At 43.8% G+C, this 24,845-nt stretch overlaps 1 protein-coding gene across 9 annotated transcripts in view; it reads right to left on the bottom strand.

Annotated features, from left to right (window-relative positions):
• Positions 1–24,845, bottom strand: part of LOC116940440 (exocyst complex component 6B-like) — a 105,303-nt gene that overhangs the window by 50,792 nt on the left and 29,666 nt on the right. For all 9 annotated transcript variants that reach the window (XM_076065961.1, XM_076065960.1, XM_076065955.1 and 6 more), the window contains exons 7-9: positions 18,573–18,634; positions 17,044–17,173; positions 14,896–14,964 (exon numbers count right to left, since the gene is read on the bottom strand). In XM_076065961.1, coding sequence (XP_075922076.1) covers positions 14,896–14,964; positions 17,044–17,173; positions 18,573–18,634 — 261 coding nt within the window. The remainder of the gene's footprint in view (positions 1–14,895; positions 14,965–17,043; positions 17,174–18,572; positions 18,635–24,845) is intronic.

The raw sequence follows: 24,845 nt of genomic DNA on the forward strand, positions 1-24,845 counted from the left end.
TCCCATTCGTCATCACAATGATAAATAATGAACGGAAATCACGACTATGCATTGCATTGCATGGCAGGCGAGTCATAATACTCCAATTATAACGTTATTGTGATTATAAAGTTATTGCGATTAGAATTAATGCTGCTGTTGCAGGATTATATCTTGAATTTGTTTATTCCTGTGGCTAATATGAAGATACATTTGTGGAAGTAGAGACTTTACTGAGCATGAGAGAGCAGTTGACACGTTAAAATTGTTTACATAAAAAGCGAAGAATAAAAAAGCATGGACAGGATCCTGGTAAATAAGACTGGTTAAGCTCGCATCGCGGATGTGAAAACACTTTTAAGTTAAACTTAGGAATCTCACTACGCTGTCAAGATTCTCTCCCACACTCTGCCCTACTGCGGACTTAGACCCACAGGTACTGTTTCAATTCATAAAGGGTGCCACGGGTGGAAATATGTTAACTACTTCGCCTGGTAAACAGGAAGTCGTAGGCTCGATCCCGACCCTGACGCCTGTTCATGTTCTCCCAGTGGTCACGTTAATTTTTCTCCGGGTCCTATGGGTTTATCCCCCCACATTTAGAGACATGCGTTTAGAGTATTTGCCTGGCATACATTTCCACAATCTAAGCCACTTCATTGAGCTATCATTTGTGAAAAAGAGATAATAGCTCAGTGGGTCTAACCTGGTAAAAAAAATGCTTTACATAAATAAAACAACCTTTTACACTGATGGAAAATAACTTCCCATTAATGTGCACTCTGGTCAATTAAAGCCAGACACAATCCACAAAAAAACAAATGGCGTCAAAGAGTAAGTTCTTACCCGGGCTGTGTGTCCTAGGGTGTCTGACGAAGAATAACTTTAATGACAAGATATTATTTTGATGCTGACACGCATACTGTGACGGGGACCAGGCGTGGCTTTAGAGTGCATGCTTAAAGAGCCACTCGGTACGGACGAGACTGATGGTCTCAGAATGTCCAACCAAATGTGATATGTTCATCGTGTTAAATAAGGCTTTGACATAATTCAGCATTCTCTCAGATCTGAGGACTAAATCTCCGTTTGCCTTCCATGTAAAATGCGCCTCTCTGGGAGCGCAACATTCTGAGTGTGGATAATGAACGACTGGGCAAATGTGAAAAGACTCTTCTCTCTTTTGTACGAGAGCTCCCAATGTGAATTCCTTCATCTCAGGTCACAATGCCCATAAGCACAACTGGAATAAGTTTAGGGAAAAAAGACGAAAAAGCGATGAAAATAAAATCATGTCGGGAGCTTTAGAACATTCGCTTATGTAATTCTCCACGAAAAATATTGGATGGCGACGAGGCCTTGGGCTGTCTACTCTGTGAAAGTGCTGATCGCCAGGGCATACAACCACTTTAAATAATAAGAACCCTAACATGGGGCTTTCCTACAGCCCAACAGGAATGAGTATTTTCCATGCAGCCAAACTAACTTGTGATTCAAATCAACCCCGGGTGGGCGTTCAATAATCTTTCTGGTCGTCCGCATTGAGTGAATTTAACCTCCGTTGCACCCCCTTTAACAGTGAACAAATCTATGTCATCCATAATAACAACTCTTCGTCGTTTTGCATTTGAAATGTACGACCCTGAAAATGAACATTGCTAAACCGGTGGAAATGCACGCGATCGAGCGCAGATGAACAACTGTCAAATGAAGAAGGATCACGGAATGGCAAAGGTGCTCCCGCTGGGAGCCGGCTGCCCTGCCGCGTGAACTTCACAAGCTGGACGCGCGCACAAAACAGAACATTTCCCTGGGAGAAAATTAATTAATAAATGGCACGTCTCAAAACAATAGCGTCCAATATTTACAGAGCAAACACCGCGGATTATTGATTTGGCAAACTCTGCGGCACCGGTTGACAGGCAATCATGCTCTAACGTGGAGTCCAAAACGAGGGGGGCGTATTTCAGCCACACTCAGACCCGTGCCTATACCACACACTCAGACCCGTGCCTATACCACACACTCAGACCCGTGCCTATACCACACACTCAGACCCGTGTCTATACCACACAGTACGACCCGTGCCTATACCACACACTCAGACCCGTGTCTATACCGCACACTCAGACCCGTGTCTATACCGCACACTCAGACCCGTGTCTATACCACACACTCAGACCCGTGTCTATACCACACACTCAGACCCGTGTCTATACCACACACTCAGACCCGTGCCTATACCACACACTCAGACCCGTGCCTATACTGCGCACTCAGACCCGTGCCTATACCACACACTCAGACCCGTGTTTATACCACACAGTAAGACCCGTGTCTATACCACACACTCAGACCCGTGCCTATACCACACACTCAGACCCGTGCCTATACTGCACACTCAGACCCGTGTCTATACCACACACTCAGACCCGTGCCTATACCACACACTCAGACCCGTGTCTATACCACACACTCAGACCCGTGTCTATACCACACACTCAGACCCGTGTCTATACCACACACTCAGACCCGTGTCTATACCACACACTCAGACCCGTGTCTATACCACACACTCAGACCCGTGTCTATACCACACACTCAGACCCGTGCCTATACCACACACTCAGACCCGTGCCTATACTGCACACTCAGACCCGTGTCTATACCACACACTCAGACCCGTGCCTATACCACACACTCAGACCCGTGTCTATACCACACACTCAGACCCGTGTCTATACCACACACTCAGACCCGTGTCTATACCACACACTCAGACCCGTGTCTATACCACACACTCAGACCCGTGTCTATACCACACACTCAGACCCGTGCCTATACCACACACTCAGACCCGTGTCTATACCACACACTCAGACCCGTGTCTATACCACACACTCAGACCCGTGCCTATACCACACACTCAGACCCGTGTCTATACCACACACTCAGACCCGTGTCTATACCACACACTCAGACCCGTGCCTATACCACACACTCAGACCCGTGCCTATACTGCACACTCAGACCCGTGTCTATACCGCACACTCAGACCCGTGTCTATACCACACACTCAGACCCGTGTCTATACCGCACACTCAGACCCGTGCCTATACCACACACTCAGACCCGTGTCTATACCGCACACTCAGACCCGTGTCTATACCACACACTCAGACCCGTGCCTATACCACACACTCAGACCCGTGTCTATACCGCACACTCAGACCCGTGTCTATACCACACACTCAGACCCGTGCCTATACCACACACTCAGACCCGTGCCTATACTGCACACTCAGACCCGTGTCTATACCGCACACTCAGACCCGTGTCTACACCACACACTCAGACCCGTGTCTATACCGCACACTCAGACCCGTGTCTATACCGCACACTCAGACCCGTGTCTACACCACACACTCAGACCCGTGTCTATACCACACACTCAGACCCGTGTCTATACCACACACTCAGACCCGTGCCTATACTGCACACTCAGACCCGTGCCTATACCACACACTCAGACCCGTGTCTATACCACACACTCAGACCCGTGTCTATACCACACACTCAGACCCGTGTCTATACCACACACTCAGACCCGTGTCTATACCACACACTCAGACCCGTGTCTATACCACACACTCAGACCCGTGTCTATACCACACCCTCAGACCCGTGTCTATACCGCACACTCAGACCCGTGTCTATACCACACACTCAGACCCGTGTCTACACCACACACTCAGACCCGTGTCTATACCACACACTCAGACCCGTGTCTACACCACACACTCAGACCCGTGTCTATACCACACACTCAGACCCGTGTCTACACCACACACTCAGACCCGTGTCTACACCACACACTCAGACCCGTGTCTATACCACACACTCAGACCCGTGTCTATACCACACACTCAGACCCGTGTCTATACCACACACTCAGACCCGTGTCTATACCACACACTCAGACCCGTGTCTACACCACACACTCAGACCCGTGTCTACACCACACACTCAGACCCGTGTCTATACCACACACTCAGACCCGTGTCTATACCACACACTCAGACCCGTGTCTACACCACACACTCAGACCCGTGTCTATACCACACACTCAGACCCGTGTCTATACCACACACTCAGACCCGTGTCTATACCACACACTCAGACCCGTGTCTACACCACACACTCAGACCCGTGCCTATACCACACACTCAGACCCGTGTCTATACCACACACTCAGACCCGTGTCTATACCACACACTCAGACCCGTGTCTATACCACACACTCAGACCCGTGTCTACACCACACACTCAGACCCGTGTCTATACCACACACTCAGACCCGTGTCTATACCACACACTCAGACCCGTGTCTATACCACACACTCAGACCCGTGTCTACACCACACACTCAGACCCGTGCCTATACCACACACTCAGACCCGTGTCTATACCACACACTCAGACCCGTGTCTATACCACACACTCAGACCCGTGTCTACACCACACACTCAGACCCGTGTCTATACCACACACTCAGACCCGTGTCTATACCATACACTCAGACCCGTGTCTATACCACACACTCAGACCCGTGTCTATACCACACACTCAGACCCGTGTCTATACCACACACTCAGACCCGTGCCTATACCACACACTCAGACCCGTGTCTATACCACACACTCAGACCCGTGTCTACACCACACACTCAGACCCGTGTCTATACCACACACTCAGACCCGTGTCTATACCATACACTCAGACCCGTGTCTATACCACACACTCAGACCCGTGTCTACACCACACACTCAGACCCGTGTCTATACCACACACTCAGACCCGTGTCTATACCGCACACTCAGACCCGTGTCTATACCACACACTCAGACCCGTGTCTATACCACACACTCAGACCCGTGTCTATACTGTGCACGTGTCCTCGTCCACGCGCACATCTCTCTGCGCGCAAGCATCGGTGGGCAGGCTGCGACCATCAACTCTCTCCTCTCGAGAACCCGGTGCCAAATCACTGCTCTGGCCTCTGAGCCATCCGTCGACTTGTGCAACGTGCTTCAACAAGTCCTTCTCTACCGTGTGAAATAGAGCTTCATAGCTAATCGGATTCCTCCAGTATAAATATTCTGATTCTGATTGTTCTAAAATGCAACGTTGTGACTATGGGTAGATACAAAAGACAGCGCATGGTCCAGCCTTTGTAGGTCAACAATTATGTACGTTGAATTAGTTTAGCAGATGTCTCCTTTCTTCTTGTATTCAACAGCGAGCTCATTCTTGATATTGTTTTAATACTGAAGTCCAGCGCACCCTGTCACATCTGCGCCATGTTACATGATAATTAAATTGTGTTGTTGCTATGTTACATGATAAGCCCAGGTGTCGGAGGACAAATGATACTGAAGTACGAGAAGACTTTGACTCCCAGAAGCATCGTTATATAAACAAAAAAATAGAGAACATTTAACTCTACGCCTTGTTTTTTCATTAAATAAAACAAAAATCACAAGTGTCTTTTAAAGGGTCCAATGAAGTTAAAAATAAACATTTTCTGCAAATGTTGTCCTTGAGCATATGGTGGAGCATTACTATACGACTCTTTAACGATGCTACCTTGTATCCCATTACAGGCAATTTAAAAATACATTACGAAGATGGCAAGCCAGTCCATCAAGCGGAAACATGACTTTGGTGTTCTATATACTGTACTCTCTATGTAAGGACATATTGAACACAGAAAATACCGTACTGGTTAAACAGTAGCATGAACCAACTTTCTGACGTGCATACTAAAACTTGGTGGAAATAGTGGATGCCATTTGGAGAGTTTTGTCCTCACCAAAGGAATGTGGAATTTCAAACTAGTCTTATTAACTAACAACGCGTGTTATTAACTAACAATGGTGGCCAAAGAGAGTAGTACGGACAATTCAACAGACAAATGATTTTACAATAGGATCTCAGGAGTCAGAATCATGGCAGTGATTTATGAGCAGGACGAACAGACAGACGTCGCAGCCGAAGTTCACGACATGTCGGCGACATCTGAATGTTATCGTTCACATTAAAGACAGTCCTCAATTCAGCCTTTGTTCAGGTCAAAAACAAAGTCCTTGGATCGCTCTCTGGTTGCGATTCTTTGGGCTGTACCACGTGTTGTTCGGCATGATATGCCCCCATTTAACGCCACGTGTTGGGAACTTTCTTGAGCCATCTGAAGAAGCTCGAAACTGAACTTCTTCAAGAGAGCGAAACAAACTTCCTGCGTGGAGCGAAACGTCGGACATCCCGCCGAACAGAACAATCCGAAAAGAGAGCGGAGCGCTGAGCAAGCACAACAGAGAAAACGTGCAGAGTAGAGAGTCTCTCGTGCGTCCTACCGAGTGTTGAAGAGTGCGCATCTCCAATGGCAGTACAGGGATCATTGTGGAACGTTGACCTTCATATGACAGTGTCCAGGACGCCATCAGCATATCCAAAGTAGTGCAGGCTCACTCGGTGGTGCTCATTTTACACACTCCTGGTGCAGAGAGATTATGGGCTAAGATGACCCTGGCAGGGATTTTAACTCATGTATTTACAATTATGAGCCCTGCTGATCTACCGATTGTGAGCAATTACAACGTTCAAACTATACAGGCTAAATACTGAATACCAGCGTGGCAAATTTAATGGGTGAATTTGCAAATCTGTGATTGGAAAAAAACAACTACTTTTCTTTATTACAGAATATGTTCAGAGTTTGACATTCAATAATATCGCAATTACGGTTAAATTACAAATTTGGCAATTCATATTTAGCAATTCCCAACTCAACCCACTTGCCGATGCTTCATACTCTGACAAATGGGCCTAATATTGCCAACTTTTGAAACCAAAATTAAATACAGCATAATATATTTTGGCAACGAGATTTTTCCATTATACTATTTGCCAAATGTATTATTCTATTTTTTTAAGAAGAAAAAAGGGGCATTACACGACAATTGAAAAAGTTTCATATAATGTCTTTGATTTTCTATCTACGTGACTTTAACGAAAGAACCAATAATATTTTATATATTTTAAATAACCTGACCTAGGTGTTTCATCCAAATGTCTTCACAACACAGTTGCTTCTTTCACGTGAATTTTAGATTTCTCTTGCTTCAACTATTTAGTAAAATCTGACACTGGAGGTGGCATCTCAGAAGATAAATGTGACCTCGCTTGCTGATGAGCAGGGATTATCCGTGGAATTATGTTCTGCATTTATGGGGAGAAATCTTCCAGCAGTGGATTGATCATGGATGATGATGATGATGAAAATCGCACACCAATTACATAAACCGTAGTGTTAGTACTGCAAGCCATAATACATTTTTGTATTTTGTCATGTAATTATCATAAATTATTTTTTTTCCAAACGCGTTCAAGTACATGCACACACTGATTCCAACCATGCTTAATCTTGCTGTGAAAAAATGGAAAAATAATGAACCGCCGTAAAATTCTGTGCAACACAAACACACAAAAATGAAAAGCATCGACCTCAATCTGACATACCGTGAAGTTAAGGACTGTCATCAAACAGAATCAGAATCTTTATTTAGACTGGAGGAATCCACCTATTATGAGCAGCACACCACTCAGTGAGGTAAGAGAGTCACAACCATACATCTACACCCACCTTCATCTTCACATTACTCATACCGTATCAATACAGGACACCTCAGCAGGTACCCATTTTTGGCCGAGTCAATCCACGGGAAGTCCAGACCAGGCTTCGAAACCAACTGTCAATCATGTGCATGGCTATGCATGTGCATTGCCTTGCGTGCTAACCACTACACCACTACTATGCGTGTCTGTGTGCACATGAGTGCACACAGACACGCACACGTACAGACATACACACATACACCATGCATTCACACTGAGCCTCCTCCCCTCACTAATCTGCTGGCTACCTCTCAACAAGTTAAAACAACACGCCTCAATGCTGAAACACCACACTTATTACACCGGGGTTAAATATTTCATATCAAGCAAAGGAGTTTGTAAAAACACGAGTCACCTTTCAAAAAGGAATCACAGTAGCGAGACCCTGCCAGGTTGAGTGCTGCTGCCCATCACATGCGTTCAGCATTAACCCTTTAACCCATGCGCACACCGTACAAAGGAAAGCCTTTTACACCCAAAAAAGTTGAACAAATGTGCACAGGGTTATTGTTGTTATTGTGCTAATTTTTCACGTAACATTTTGCCACTTGAGGTTGCATTGTAACGAACGCAATTTGAACAAAATGTTAAGTATCTGTATACTTTCTTTCAGTACTTTAAAATTCACCCGTGCAGGCTTCTCGTATGTTGTGGAATGTGAATGCTATCGCCTCGTATGCATGGGTTACTCATAACACTGCACTTTACATACACAACAATAAAACTGGTCGAACATTAAAGGTAAATGCAGTTTTTATATTATTTGATGTTTTAAATAAGGCACGCACTCTACAAGGAAAACTATATTTGCATTGAGTACGGTAGAGCACAACGTATATTTTGTAATGATTTGAAAAAACTAAATCCAAGATGGCCGAGTGTCTTAGGGGGGCGAGTTCGAGCACTTATGTAAGGGAACTCACGCCAACGCTGCCGAGATCCTGAGAGGTTAACATTGCAGACTCCACCTCAGGTCAAACTAAGTTCACATGTGAAGCAAGTTTGATTCTTAGCCCAACGCAACCACAACTACAACACAACCAAAACGAGATTCAGTTCGGTCTCGCCACGCTCTGACGGATGATTGAGGAGACAAACATCACCGATAACAGCAGAAATTAGCAGCAGTGTCATGTAGGCCCTTGAAGGGTGAGAGGTGTTTTTTCAGTTTTTTTTTATTTTGGTATAGCCCTGTGAGCCATTCGGCTCTGAAAGTGACTATGTGACTGTGCAAACAGAAAATCCATGAAAAAAACGGTAAAATATTCCTGAAAAAAGCACCGTACACCAACATTGTGTGCAAAAAATCCCAGTGGGATGCAAGTCAAACAGCAACAACCACAAGAAAACTTAGATTAAGGCCATCAGTCTAACTCCGTACTACAACAAAACAAACATGTCCGAAACCAAAAAAACTTTTCGAAATCACCAAAAAATAAAGCCATAATTGCAACGTAACAGTGATCATAGGGACTGTGACCGAATTTTTTACAATAAACTACATAAATAACATGTGTGAATGCCTGTGGTGGAATGTCCATGTCATTCATCAATTAAATATGTAACTCTATTGCCACAGCAGTATGTTTCGTCGCCAAAATAAAATATTGTTTATGATTCATCGCCAAAATAAAATACCATTTAAGCACATTCACAAATTAGCATTCCGAGCCAATAATTCCCTGTAGGATTTGTTCAAGCAAGGCAAACCCTGGACGGGGTTTGACTTCTCAGAGCCACATCAACATGCTACACTTTATAATAGTAACAGTACAGGAATATAATTTAAGCCTCACTGGATTTTAAGGCCCTTATTTGGGTGAATATTTAATTGGGATGTTTTAATTAGCAGTAATGATATTGTTATCAATATTGTGCACGGAGCAATCTTTTTAAAAAATGCACATAACAACAGGATTAGATGGACTTTGAGGTCACATGAAGTGTTAAAGGCTTGCTGACAGGGCATGGGAAAGACCCAGGTGTTATGGGTTAAGGAAGATGACTGGCGGATGGACCATCTGTGTACTCCACCGTGCCAACATAGGCACGGTCTCACACAATGACTACACACCAAATAAAAACATTACATTAAATTCGGTTCTAAAATTACTGTGGCCAAATTCCATCGCTTAGAATTATTAATATCACCTTGACTGTCATGTGAAGAACATCACCCTCACGTGCCAGGACAGGGGGGAAGTGCTGGCCTCTACTGTGCATAAGATGTCACTTGAAGACATTAAATACATAGTTACGTGATGTCTCCTTTTGCGGACAGGGTGATACAATGCTTTGCGAGAGTTTTAATGTCTCGTGACATGACACTGATAACACAATCAGTATCAATTTGAGGAAAAGACCATTTTTATTTACCAATTTTGTTGATGAATGCAAACAGCAAGCCAATAGTGCAGTAAAATAACCCTGCAGTTAAAATTTAACATTGGAATGTGCTCTGAGCTTTCTTTTGTCAGAGAATTTTCACAGACATTGCTATTACAGAATTTATATTCCTAACTTTAAACAGCATGCACCTTCATCAACAAACTAACTTGAGCTAATATTACAAAATGTCAGCGCTTATCAACAAACTGCAAATGTGGAATAGATGTTCCAAAAAACGTGGCTTTTATAGCCATACACTGCTTATTTACAGGGTCTGTGTGTATTTTTGGGGTCTCAATCTGCCATGCTGTCTAGACGCTATAGCAGTGGAGTGTCACAAAATATTGTTTTTCAGTCACGTCAAGAAATTAGGGTCTAATAATACTCTGCTGTATGAGCCTTGAATAAAGGACTTGTTCAACACAGTGTTTGAATAACACCGAATTATAATCTTCATCATATTTTATGGCACTTAAGTGCCTACAAAAGACCTCATAGCACCTTAGATAACATTTTGCCTCAAACATTTCGAGGGACCCCCCAAGTGGCAGCTGTTCCTGTGTGGCACAAGGTGACTCAGCACTTTCCTGCCAGTGGGCATCAGTCTGCCAGTAGGGGCCAATGAATGCTGCTATGTGGAATCCCAATTGAGTAATTTGCGAGAAATATTTTACAAATTTCGCAAAGATCCAGGGGCCGGCCCAGGTCACGCTGGCGGGACCATGTCACTCAGCTGGCCTGGGAATGCCTGGGAATTCCCCAGGAAAAGCTAGATTCTGTGTATCGCAGTGTAGTGTATAGTAGTGTATGGTGTAGTAGTAGTAGTAGTGTATAATGATGTAGAGCTGGAGTCTGTCGCCGGGGAGAGGGAGGTGTGCACCACCCGACTCGACGCGCTGCCGCCGCCACCCTCACCAGGGCAAGCGGACTGAAAAACCAAGGAACGAATTTGACAAATTTCAGAAACTGTTGTATCATGACGCTGGCACACAAATGGCCAACTTGTTTCATGACGTCAGTGCATCAGTAACGTGCACTGTGAGGCGGACGACAAGTATTTGTTGGCTACTGTAGCCGCAGTAACAACTAGCATCGCCTGCCGGATTCCAACCGCGAGCCTCTGCAACATTAGGTGGAATGTGCTATCGCTGGGACATGTCATGGATGGAGTGGGAAGTTTAATACAGCAGGGCCATTTCTATAAAACGTGCATTCTTATACACAAGTAGTAATGAAATGGAGTGGCTGGGTGTCTTGGGGTTTATAGCGCTGAGCCAGTGCCAGTGAGATCCAGGTAGTGACACTGGACAGTCACCTATGGTTTCAGTGGTTTCTCAAGTTTCAGTGAGCTGATGGTCTCAGCTTGGTCATCAGTGGCTGCAAAAAAAAAACCCCCATCATATTACATTTAACTTTTCACCTCTTCAAACAAAAATGCGCATGCCCAATTGCTGAATTGGCATATATTTCCCTATGATTATTTTCAGTATTTTGATTACTTGAGTTGAGAGCAAAACAAAAATATGAGTGCATCCAGATGCCCGGTCGCTTATGAACCGTACAGAATTTAGCTTCACTGAGCGTTCTTCAGCAGCGTTGCTCGTTTGGGATACCATTGCCTGAACGCTGTCAATTTGGAACGGTGTGCTGATTTCAAACATTAATAAACTTGAAAGTTTACTTCAATGTCATTCTCGAAAAAATATGCTTGTAACCACCCAAGCCCTGGCGAAATTGCACACATTTTAGATACAAAGTTTCATCGCGAATTTATTTACACTTATTTAAGAAAATCTACTTTTCACCAAAGCCAACCATAACGGAGTGGAAATGGCGCTGTTGCACGCTTACCAGCAGACTCGACTGCAGCTGGCATGCGTTGCCGACTGTTGTAAAAGTGTCCAAAATCTGTGGAGTGATTTATATTTTGTTGAAATGGTTGTTGAAGAAGGGACACAGCCCAACATGTCAGCCCATTAGATACGATTCCATTGTGGGCCAGTGTTAGTGACCGATGTGGTGTTTACTTTACGTGAGTTCACTGATTTGGCGATTGATTAAATTCGTATACAAACGCAGCTCAAATTATTTTTTCGTGTGGCAAACGAGCTGCAGAACACGTCGAGGCCAGAACACGTGGGATGCAAATTTGTGGATTGTGTAACAGGAGCTGTGCTTCCTCGCGGTGTAATCTAGGGAAGCATTTCCCTAGATGAGTTGTAACAATAAACAAATGTGAACTGCAAACTAAACAAAGGTCTGATAATTGAGCTGCTTAACTCACTTTACAAATTGAAGTAATAAAATAACAAATAAAACTAGATTTATCCAGTGCCATTCACACAAAACCTCACGGCACTTTACATAAAATAACTGAACCATTCACAATGCCTTAATGAATACAACTGAATAAGACCCTTAACAAATACAACGATGTAAAATAACAATTGCCTAAAGCACGAGACCATTTTTACTTCACTAGAAAACACCATAAAAAAGACAAAAAATTTACTTCATTATTCCAAAGCCTGCTATATAGCCAAAGACTCAAAAGTCCCAATTGATTTCCTCCTCAATTGAGAATTGAGGCAGTGTTCATCTCCTGTTTACATCTCTAAACCAGTAGAGGAAATTCCACATTCATACGGCAGGGGGTGAGTAAATCCACAGAACACCCAGTGTTCACTTCCCCACAAATCGGCTCTGATTTTATTGACCCAAGAGAGATTATGGGTTGAATCAATCTCCAAATAGGATTTGAACTCGCGACCTTCTGATTGCGAGTCACTCGCTGTCTCATTGAACCACGTGGCCAGTTCGTGAAAGACTCTTCCAATACAATTTCCAAGTAGAAGTTAATTCCTTCTTCAGACGAGAGAGCACCACTCCCTCCAGTTAGGGCAGTGTTTCTCTGTCTTACACGGGATTATCTCTTCTGACAGCAGAGGGTGCCCAGAGGGAACAGGGCCCCTATAAATGACTCACCTCCCCTACGCACGTGTCACCCTGTTTCTCGCTTGCCATACATTTGCTTCTGAGTTCTGCTTTTAACATTTGTGGCCCATGTGTGCACTTAAACAATCCAAAATCCCCCCCCCCCCTAACCAACACAAACACAGCTTGGGACAGTGACTGCCGAGTTGGGTGTGAATCATCGGTTAGCCAAGTTCAGGGTGATGAGCTAGTCTTAGCCAAGTCTCGTAAATAAAGAAATAAAAGTTCGCATAATACTGAACGGACCAAAGGAGCCGTCCTTTATGATATTGGCTCAGGGTTGTCAGCCCCAGAGTTCCAAACAAACAAAAGGCAGTTCCATCAAATAAACGTCTCACACCTGCATTATGTTTAACGTGGACAGCAGAAGCCTGTTTAAGTTTATTTAAAAATCACTCACTGCTACCAAAATACTGCTCTTGTTGTGGCAGCCAAGCTGGACTAAGCAAACAGCATCTGTGTGTGCCTGTGCCGATGTATGCACGTGTATTTTGTACATGCAGATACACGTATGCATGTATGTATTTGTGAAAGTCAGGTTAATCCCAGAAACCTAACTTTGATGCACGACCTAACTTTGATTAGTGACCTATATGTCCCTGGCTTGGGACTCCCCTAAGTTGACCGGGTTAAAATAAATACTTGGTGCATGAGAGAGGCAGTCAGACAAATGTGACCCTGAACCCCATCAACACTACATGCACAATAATTGCCAAAAGTGGTGCTCACAAACACACACTGTTGTTGCCTCCAGTAGTCTATCCAGGATGAACATTCTCTTTATTGTTTTCCATAATTCCTCTCTCTGTCTTGCTGTAACTTCCCACAGTTAGCATTACGAGCATTAAAACTCGTCATTATATTCGCCCATAGAGATATTGCTTTATTGAATATGTGTTTATCACGTCAGGCGATGGGCTATTGGCACCTGCATTCACATCCCTCCACTGGTGTGTCGTGTCGCCACCTCTGGTTCCGCCCTGTCACGCTCACTGCACGCATGGACAGTCCGCACCATCTTCTCTTGAGCCGTCCGGCCAGTCGTTTGTGTATTGGCGCTTACATTTCTTACATTTATTACATTTCTGTGATATTTTTATTCGCACGTGTCACTCCCACATCATTTTTTTATTTGCAATAACACTACTGTTCGGTAGTCATCTATTACTGATCATACGATACGTATACTTGTTTATTTTGTTACTAATATTCGCCACAATGCTGATGATTATTTTGCACTTTGTATGACTTAGTTTTGCGTTGAAATAGGACCCATAGCTAACAGAGAGTGTCCTTGCCTATAATTGTCTGGCAGTTCACCAGCATGGCGTCACACGAGCTCCGACTGGGTTGCTGTCCAGAGTTTGCGATGAGCCAATGCCACTAACACTGAGCACCCCCAGAAGGCCGTGTGGCTGACGGAATGTGCACAAAGGCCTTTCGTTTTGTCCCGTGGAGGGCCAGATATGTGGAGAAGGGCTATGTTTTGCTCACTTAGCGGTCATCTACTTTTGTGTCATATGTGTTTGTGCATTTGTCGATATAATTTGAAGAATTATGACTTTTCTATTTCGTTTGAGAGGTGCCGGTGTCCAGCAGCCATTGTGAATCTCCGTGAGGTGCTGCTGTACGTGAGGACAATAGTTGCCGCGTTAAAATACTTGGCGCACATAAACCCCTTCCAACGGCAAGAGCGTGCACAAGCCATTGCAGGGTTGGACCTTTACCAGTCGACTGGGCGAGTGTGTGTGTTCGTGTGTGCGTGTGTGTGTGTATGTGAGCGTGCGTGTGTCCACCTACCAGTACAGAGCTGATAAGCATGCAGCTGTAGAGAGCGGAGAAGTCCAAGAGCTCCTGCATGGGTGCTTCCTGTAAGACGTAAACAGAGGCATAAGAACATTATCAATACGAGGCATACGTCAGCAACTGCGCGTCCCAGCTGCAAAATCAGAGCAACGCAGAACGTCGCTGGCACCGTAGACTGCATGGTTGGGAATGTGAGCACAGCAATTCCACCAATATTATACTGGCCTGCAGTCACGTGCCGCTTTGCGACGTGATGGATTTTAACGATTCGGGGTCACGATCCAATTGACAAACTCATTTGTTTTTAACATGCGATGAGTATCGCACCTTGCGTGGAGGTTGAGTGGTTTCATTCCACGTCAAAGCACAATGTGTGCATTCAGCTCAGCAGCAGAGCGCAAGTGAACTTAGGGGGGGCGGGTGGAATTGGGGGATTCTCCTGGCTCTGATTTTCGTTTATAATCCCCAGGATTGCACTTTCAGTTGTCATCCGGATAAAATGCTTCATTTTACATTGCCAGGGTTGGACATGGTTCGTAGTGGAGTGGGCGACTGCTTGGTGCTGCAGGGCTGGCTGCCAGGTGGCCAGGAGATGGGAGCACAGCGATGGATTCTTAAGTCTCTAGTTTCCTCCCACAAGAAGCCAAGCACTCGAGACTCAGTGAGATTCAGTGAGGCTTCCCAATTTAAAGTGCATTCCTAATAATACTATTCAAAGTGCACATAACACATGAATGTAATGTGGGCAGTTGTTGTTATTTCTCTTTCTTTTTTTAATCTCTTATCGGATGAAGGCCCTGCAAAAGCCATGCCCCCAAATATTGATTGACGTGATTTCACCATTGGTGGAAATATTCCACGATTTATCGCTTTGGATCCACAGCCCTGCCCTCGCTGCACACACTCCATCCTGCCAGTACAGAAAGAAAAGCGGGGGAATGCAGGTCACCAATTGCAGAATTAGCGCTACATGAATTGCTCCAACAACAAAAAGAGACACGGTGGTGGCCAAAAGCTCACCATGCATTGGGGCCGATGATGTTTGTACTGGCTTTGAGGATTTGTTGTTTAGGGCCTTTTTAAGATGATGATTGATGATGACACATTTACGCACAAATATTGTCCTTGAGAGATGGAGAATCGCGTGGAGCCAGTGATGGTCACATCACCAGTGCGAAAGAAGTTCAACAAAGATACAACAACACAGATACATCATTGCATCGCCGTTTCAAATAATAGTCACTGGTGTCGGCCGTGAGCAGGAATCGAACTCGAGTCACAGGGTTCGTAGTGCAGTGCACTAACCGCTGTACTACTACTCCACACATGCACACACATATACACGCACGCACACAAATACAAACCCACACTAGCTGGAAATGTGTGCAGTGCAGTCAGCCAGAGTTCATTGGGGCTGATGGGAGGCCAGCCCAGGGTCCGGGTTACACAAACCACACCCCTCATGGAAGCATGAGGTGATGGGAACAAAAATGCACCGACACATGCAGCAGTCAGTGCTGCATACCCTTCCCAGCTCGCAGTCAGCGTGCAACATTCCCAGTAGGACCGTGTGCGTTGCGTGCATATTACGCCAAAAACATGACCAATGATGCCTCATGGTGCACAATGCATCGCGTTGTGTGCAGTGTTTCGGTGCGTGTGTGTGTGCAAGGGCTGGTCCGTTTATTTTAAACAGTAAATAAACACACACACACACACAAATGCACGACAAAAATTACCAGCATTTAGAATAAACATACGAGACATCTCCCAAAGGTAACTCCTTCATTCAAGACTTCTGGTCTGGACAATTCCTCTTATGTGAGCAATTCCTGAACCATTCGTATAGAGTACAGGGGCAGCTATGGCTCATACTAATACGCAGCAAAGCCATGTTTTGTACTGGAGGAAAAAAATAACCTGAGTGATCTTGTATCGTTTGTTGTTGTAACTTTCTGACCCGCCCCTATTGGACGGACATCTGTGAAAAAGAGCTTTATAGCTCATCGGATTCCTCCCGTATAAATAAATATTCTTATTCTGATTCTGACTGTGTTTGATCTGGAACCTACCCACTGTAACAAACACAAGCTCTCACTACCCGGCACATGCACACACGCACACAGACTTACAGCCACTCACCTCTTCCTCATTATCATCAACACTCTCCTCTTCAAAGTCTTGCTGGCACGTCTGTGCGCTCCACTCCGCTTCGTCCTCCTCCACGAGGTCATCCTCCGGGTCCGAGTTCGAGCGTGTGGCTTTTGGGGCCCTGTCGCAGTGCCAAGACATAGATTGCCTGTGAAGCCTCACGGTGGACTGTCAGGGCGACTCGTGACTTTCGACTGGCAGAGCCCAGGAGGAGATGGGTGAAGCCGGCACTGCACCCAGGCCAGCTGGGTCTACTTAGCGCTGTCACACAGTGCCAGGTAATCATTATATCAGGCAAAGTCAAACTTCAATTTTGAACTCATCAGGTTTAGATAACAATTGGCAAAGCTGTTGTGCATAGCCAGGAATCGAAACTGGGGTACCAGGGCAAAAGTGCAAAGTATTAACCAGAAATGCCACTTTTCTTCATTTATTCTGAGGCACAGATCCCTCAATTAGCCTCAATAAAAAATCTGCACTCATAATTACATCAAATTCCATTCGTCACTAAGTGGCGGTGACATCACCCTGGCACTTGTACCAGCTTAGGAGAAGTTTCAGACCATGCGAAGTGTCAAAGGCCCCCTGGTGGGAGTCACGGGGCGGGCCACCCAGCTATTATGGGTTCATTGACTGAGATGACTTGCAGATGCACCAACTACGCTTCCATTGAGAAACCTTGCTGTGTTTTAGCCACCTGGCACTCTGTTCATCGTCATGAGTATTGCTCTTCCGCTTCCAATTATTGCTGGATAGCGACTGCTGCCAACTGCCCATCAGAATCTTGCATGAGCCCGCTCCAAAGAGGCCAATCATGACACCACTAGTACCAAGTCGATGGCACATCCGTTTAGCTGCAGGACCTCCTGTACATCAGCCCACCTCTTCTCTAGCCAGTGCCGTGCCCGTTTAACTCCCTTTATCTGGCCAAACGGAAGTTGCTTGGGCATGCGCTGGCTGGGCGTGCAGTTGCTGGGCATACCGACTATATCATCCCACTGATGTGTCTATGTCCAAGCAGAGTTTATATGTCTTCTCAATATGAGCAGCAATTAACATGTCATCAACATAAATAATATGCATAAGGTAAAAGATGAAGGAGCCATCCTTTGAATGTGCCATTGATCACCCACCTATGTTGCGTCTGTACCAGCACCAATATAAGCATGCTCACAGTTCTTATTTAAAGCTTTCGTGACTGCAGGGATTCATATTCTTGGTTCTTTCGGTAAAGTGACGTAGAAGGGAAACAATAAAATAATACAAATATAAAACAATACAATTCTTACGACGTTTCGACTGCAACACAAGCAATCATCATCAGGTAGTTAGCGGCTGCTGCCAACTGCCCTAACCCTAGGGGGGGTTCAGTCGAAACGTCGTGAGAATTGTATTGTTTTATATTTTTATTATTTTATTGCTTCCCTTCTAGGTGACTTTACCGAAAGAACCAAGAATATGCTCACAGTTATTTACTTTTACGCATTCGTGCGTACATCTGCTATGCGTTGTTAGACTACCTGTTCGTGTTCAAGCTGAAGATGATGTTTCGGGATTCTGCACGCCTCTGCTGCTTCTGGGCCTGAAGGAGAATGTGAGGATACACAAGTCATCCACAGAGAAGGATTTCCCTCCAGTTGCGCAGTCTATACAATCACAAGATTCCATTGTTCTCAACAGAAATCAGATTGATTTCCTATCAGAACTAACGATGGTCCCCAACTTCACCAACCTGCGCTGACCAGCGCAATGAAGTACGGTCAAATAACCTCTTCCTGGACTGACACGAGATATAAGGCTTTCGCCCACCAGTGCATTAACAAAGGGCTGTTAGATTATATAGTATATACACGGCGGCCATTAGATTTAAATGTCTGAAAATGCTGCCTTTAAAAATGTTGTGGCTGTTAAGAGATGGGGCTACTGAATGCAGGCTTTACCTAATTATGATTCATCAGGATAGCATAGCCATCATTATACTTCCCTGCAGAAAACAACCATCCCTACATTCTGTGCAGCTTGGCAACACACAGCGAGATCAAAGTTGAGTATGGACCTAACCTCCTTCGCATTTCCAGAGGACTGGCTGGCCACTGTGGGACGAACAGACAAATGGAATAGTAGAAAGTTTATTTAAGAATGTAGCTCGCATTCTAAAATGTAACACATGCTCTCGAATTAAAATATTCATCCTAACCGAGGATCACGTCTTCCTAATTTAAGCAACAGGCTAATGCAAGAATGTTTTTTTTGCAAAACGTATCATAATCAATGATGGTGCTGGCATTTAGATTTGTGGGGGCATTATATACTTTATTTTCTCCCTGTATTGTACAGCATATGCATGCTCCCAGACATTGTCTGGCGAATTCAGTGCACACACTCGATGCGCAATTTTAGGAAAATTACTTTAAGCGTTTAAAGTACTTGTAAAATGTCTGCGTTTTAATTATTTATTCCTAACCACAGCATTTGAAGAAAGTGCTCCAAATTGTGACTTCAACATAACTCTGATTAACATATATTTAAATGTATATGGTTTGGGATTTTGTGGTCCATTGCACGAACACTTCTATTCATCCATAATAGAGGTTTTTTGGGTTAGATCGAGTAAATAAATAAATGTGTCGTTAAACCCCGCCACCACCCGACACAGCCAACTAGTAAGGGTTGTCACGTAAACAGAACGTGCCAATTCGTCACTAGTACAGCACACCGGTGTGTTGGAGAGCCAAGCCACAACATTTACAAACTGAGTACAACATTTCGCCAGTAATTACAACTAGCTTCGTTAGGCGATAGACACATTTGTGGAGAAGTCTAACTCTATTATGGATGATATTGGTCGCGAAAGCCTACGTGTTAAACTGACAGAATATGAGATGAAGACAAGTTCTGGAATACCTACAGAGAGTTCAGAATGAGATCGTTTAACGGAGGTGAAGTCCTGAGACATGCATCCAGGGCCGACATCGCTCGACATGATGCACGTGTGTGGCCCATGTTTAAACCGAGGGGGGGTCTCGAGAGCTTTGCCGTGTGTTCTTTCGTATCGATATCAAAAGCACAATTGGGGTAAATGTGGAGGGAAAGGTTAAAAATGTAAAATTTTAAAAATGTAGTCATCACAAAAAATTTAGGAAGTTAATACCAGCTCGACGTTGGTACTCAAGGCCTGCTTAGCGGCCGCGTTAGGCACGGTGCTTCTGTTTGGGTTTGTTTAGTTTCTCTGACGCACAGTAGCCTTGGTCTCCTCAAGTTAGTTCAAAACAGCAGAGATGTCTCGACCTGCGCCTGACAAAGTACAATTGGGATATATTTTTCTTAAAATTATGCTTTAAATTACCACCGAACTTTTCTTTGAAGTCTAAATTTGAGGTCTAATGAGTCCTTCTTGGGGAATAGCCTTAAAAATATTTAATACTCACATTTTTCTCGACGAATAGCCCATGTGCACTTTGCTTGTCCTGGCTTACATACAACATACACTACAGTGCAGGCCCTATTAATGGTTATTCACCTTTCCAAAGCAACCATATTTATCTCAAGAGCATAACAAAAAAAAGCCTATATACACTAATGTTGAAGCAATATCACCTCTCAACATCACTTAATCGCTAATATGACATAAAACAAACACTATAAAGGAGTTTAAAATAACAACACTTCAAGATAAACTAAGGCCCACAATGCGAGTCAACGTAAGCCTTGTGTTGGCTGGTGGCACATAGTTCCATTGTGAGTTTCAGGTTTCTCAAGAATTTTGCCCACCGAATTAATAGCAGTGTGTATTGAACAAAGCCTAAGACAACACTTGCGGTGTTTTTAACACTATTGTACTATAAAAAAGAGAGGAAATTAAATTAGAATGACTTGTTTAAATAACATAAGAGAAAAGCGTCGACACATGCTTGAGATTGAACTGAGGCAAACCACGAGCATGAATGCAGTGATGTGAAGCATAGCGATGCATTATATTTCATAAAAATTGAAGTGATATGATAAATAGTTCGATAAAAAGCATGATGGAAATGAAAGTTCAACTTTCATTACTTCTTGTTCAAACATCACGTGTTAGCCAGAGAAAATACAATAAGGTTTTCCTTTCTCTTGCAAATGTAATAGCAATGTGCACAAAGGATTGTGGAGTAACCAGCACGAAATGCCAACCAGGATACTTAACAAGGCACCTTTGAAATGAACATGGTCACTTGCACTCCCAGAGACAGCATTTGCTTTACTGTAATAGGTATTAAAGTGCAGTCACATTTAGAACTCGTCTGACATGTGTCTCATCAAAGTGTCGCCTAGCGGGGACGTTATAAACCATTCTAGCTTTAACACTGTACGATACAGTACTTTGATGCTTCTGGAACATGCGTGTATTTGTAAAGAGTTTTCAAACCAATGCCCTTTGCAGAACTCTTAAAGCTCTGTGACATGACCTCCTGGTCGCCATGTTGTTTTAACATTTGGGCTCTTTAGAATTGTGGTCCCGGTTGAAAATATTGCATCACCGAAGGACGCACTACTCGTCGTAACAACGATGTTAATTAAAAACAATGTGAATTCACATTGTTTTTAATTAACAACAATGTTAATTAACAATGTTAATTAATAATGTTAATTAACATCAGGACATTATTGAAGAACTTCAATAAGGCAGCAAAGTTGGGCTCAAGATAAATGTGACCAAAACAAACTTGAACAGACTCTTTTGCTAAACGATTACTTTTTCTTTCCGAGACACAACTCGAAAATACATCAGACGATTTATACCGAAGGAAATTTTTGAAAGCAGATAGGGTTCAAAAAGGCGACCTAAACAGATGAGCAAGAGAACGACACCTTGGAGAGGGATCCACCCAGCACGGGAAAGATCATGGCTGCTGATCTGAACTAAGCTGCCTCTCCCCTCCATAAACCGGGCCTAAAATGAGTACCCCATATGGTGTGCCAGCATCAGGAATTGAAAAATGATGGTGGTTACAATGTACACGTGACTGGTCCCACGCTCCACTGTGTGCCATGCCAGCTGTAATATCAGGCAACGTTTGACTCCAAGGACCCAACAGCGAATACGGCAAAATAGGACATCTTTGGCTTGTATTTGTCCCGCGTATGATTTATTTGTATGCTGGAAGGTGGTGCACTTTTTGTTTGACTTTGGAAATTGTCCTCTTGTTTCATCTAAACAATGACACGTCTCAGGAAATGAAAGGTAATTTTTCCTCGGTGCATATTCTCCTGCATAATTGGAATATTTTTTTGTCGAGTTATTTAGCCAGGAGAGAACGCATTGAAATGCATTGGTTAACTGTATTCAAATAGGCGCACAATAAACACGTTTACGTCTGCTTCGAACGTTAGCGTCGCTGTTTTTGACTGGACTGCTTTCTGGCAGATGCAACACAATGAGCGCGGTGTGCAACAGCATACAGGCAACAATGTTGCCCCTAACACAAGGAACTGTTGATGCTGCGCTCATTGGCGTGCACCAGAAAGGAGCTTTTGTCTCCATTTCATTTTCTGGCAATTACAGTTGTAGGCAATGCATGTTTAATGGTGCTCTTCAATTGAACATTTGTTCAAAAGGGTGTTTGCTGCTGTGTCTCGTTAAAACAATTCTGGAGCACTGCTGTAAGTTGAAAAGTGTTTTTAATTTTCGGGTGTGAAGTGAATTGTGCAAACAAATAACGAAAAACTTTTTTAGAAGCATAGTTGCATTTTATATACTTGCTTGTATGTGTGTGTGTTGAAATTCTCTCACGCCGTACGAAGCCAACCATGCTAATCGGAGGCGTTTAAGAAATAAATTGCTGAATGAATAACAAAACAATGTGAAAGCAAGTCACATCAATGTCTAGTTAAGTCGACAACGAGCTCCACCGAGATCCTGGATTGGAATCCCTTTCCTTCACCACCACTCCAGCCAGGGTTACCCGTGGAGCCAACTATAGGTTCCAGGCATGTTCCAAATGGATGACCACATTAAGACCGTAAAATAACTCGTGTTGCACTTATTTTGATATAGCTCAGCTTAAAAGTCTATAAATATATGGACATGATGAGTAAGAGACTTGGAGGGAACCAGTCGTCTACGTGGATTTATGTAAAACTATAGAACATCGTTCCGTTGTTTTTACCACCCAAAAATCTCACTGCTCTGACTTCTGAACTGGGTACCGCGACAGAGAGTTGTGACCTTTGAACGCATTGTGGTACAGAAACAACGTTGTTCACTGTGCATAGGCTTCCGCCTATACATGTACTGTAAAGGGATATCTAACGGCACAGCGTCGTATAGATACCAGTTGGCCAAGACTGTGCCAAGAGGCGCTAAGGAAAATAGTCTTCCCTGCTGACATCCTTAAAAATAAACTGTCACAGATTTAAATAAAAATCTTTAAAGAACGATCAACATTGCCTGTAGTTGGCTAATAATAAACAAAATTATTCGTCATTTACTGTCAGAATGTAAGTTTATATGAAATTCGGGGGCCCAAATTATAAAAGTTTTTCTTACGGAATATTGTGTCTGGGAATATTGGTAACAATTGTAAATGTGTAACTCTATAAAAGTGTTCTGAATGCGGGGCCATGCAAACAGTTAACACACTGAGATGTCTCTGTTAACACACTGAGACGTCTCAGTTAACACACTGAGACGTCTCTGTTAACACACTGAGATGTCTGTTAACACACTGAGACGTCTCTGTTAACACAGTGAGACGTCTATGTTAACACACTGAGATGTCTCTGTTAACACACTGATACGTCTCTGTTAACACACTGAGACGTCTCTGTTAACACACTGAGATGTCTCTGTTAACACACTGAGACGCCTCTGTTAACACACTGAGACGTCTCTGTCAACACACTGAGATGCCTCTGTTAACACACTGAGATGTCTCTGTTAACACACTGAGATGCCTCTGTTAACACACTGAGATGTCTCTGTTAACACACTGAGACGTCTCTGTTAACACACTGAGACGTCTCTGTTAACACACTGAGATGTCTTTGTTAACACACTGAGATATCTCTGTTAACACACTGAGACGTCTCTGTTAACACAGTGAGACGTCTCTGTTAACACACTGAGACGTCTCTGTCAACACACTGAGATGCCTCTGTTAACACACTGAGATGTCTCTGTTAACACACTGAGATGTCTCTGTTAACACACTGAGATGTCTCTGTTAACACAGTGAGACGTCTCTGTCAACACACTGAGATGCCTCTGTTAACACACTGAGATGTCTCTGTTAACACACTGAGATGTCTCTGTTAACACACTGAGATGTCTCTGTTAACACACTGAGATGTCTCTGTTAACACACTGAGATGTCTCTGTTAACACACTGAGACGTCTCTGTTAACACACTGAGATGTCTCTGTTAACACACTGAGACGTCTCTGTTAACACACTGAGACGTCTCTGTTAACACACTGAGATGTCTCTGTTAACACACTGAGATGCCTCTGTTAACACACTGAGACGTATCTGTTAACACACTGAGACGTATCTGTTAACACACTGAGACGTCTCTGTTAACACACTGAGATGTCTCTGTTAACACACTGAGACGTCTCTGTTAACACACTGAGACGTCTCTGTTAACACACTGAGATGTCTCTGTTAACACACTGAGACGTCTCTGTTAACACACTGAGATGTCTCTGTTAACACACTGAGATGTCTCTGTTAACACACTGAGATGTCTCTTAACACACTGAGATGTCTCTGTTAACACACTGAGATGTCTCTGTTAACACACTGAGATGCCTCT

The sequence above is a fragment of the Petromyzon marinus genome, chromosome 9, assembly GCF_048934315.1.
Source record: "Petromyzon marinus isolate PM22_M1 ecotype Great Lakes invasive population chromosome 9, UKy_Petmar_22M1.pri1.0, whole genome shotgun sequence".
In the NCBI taxonomy this organism is placed as follows: Eukaryota; Metazoa; Chordata; class Hyperoartia; order Petromyzontiformes; family Petromyzontidae; genus Petromyzon; species Petromyzon marinus.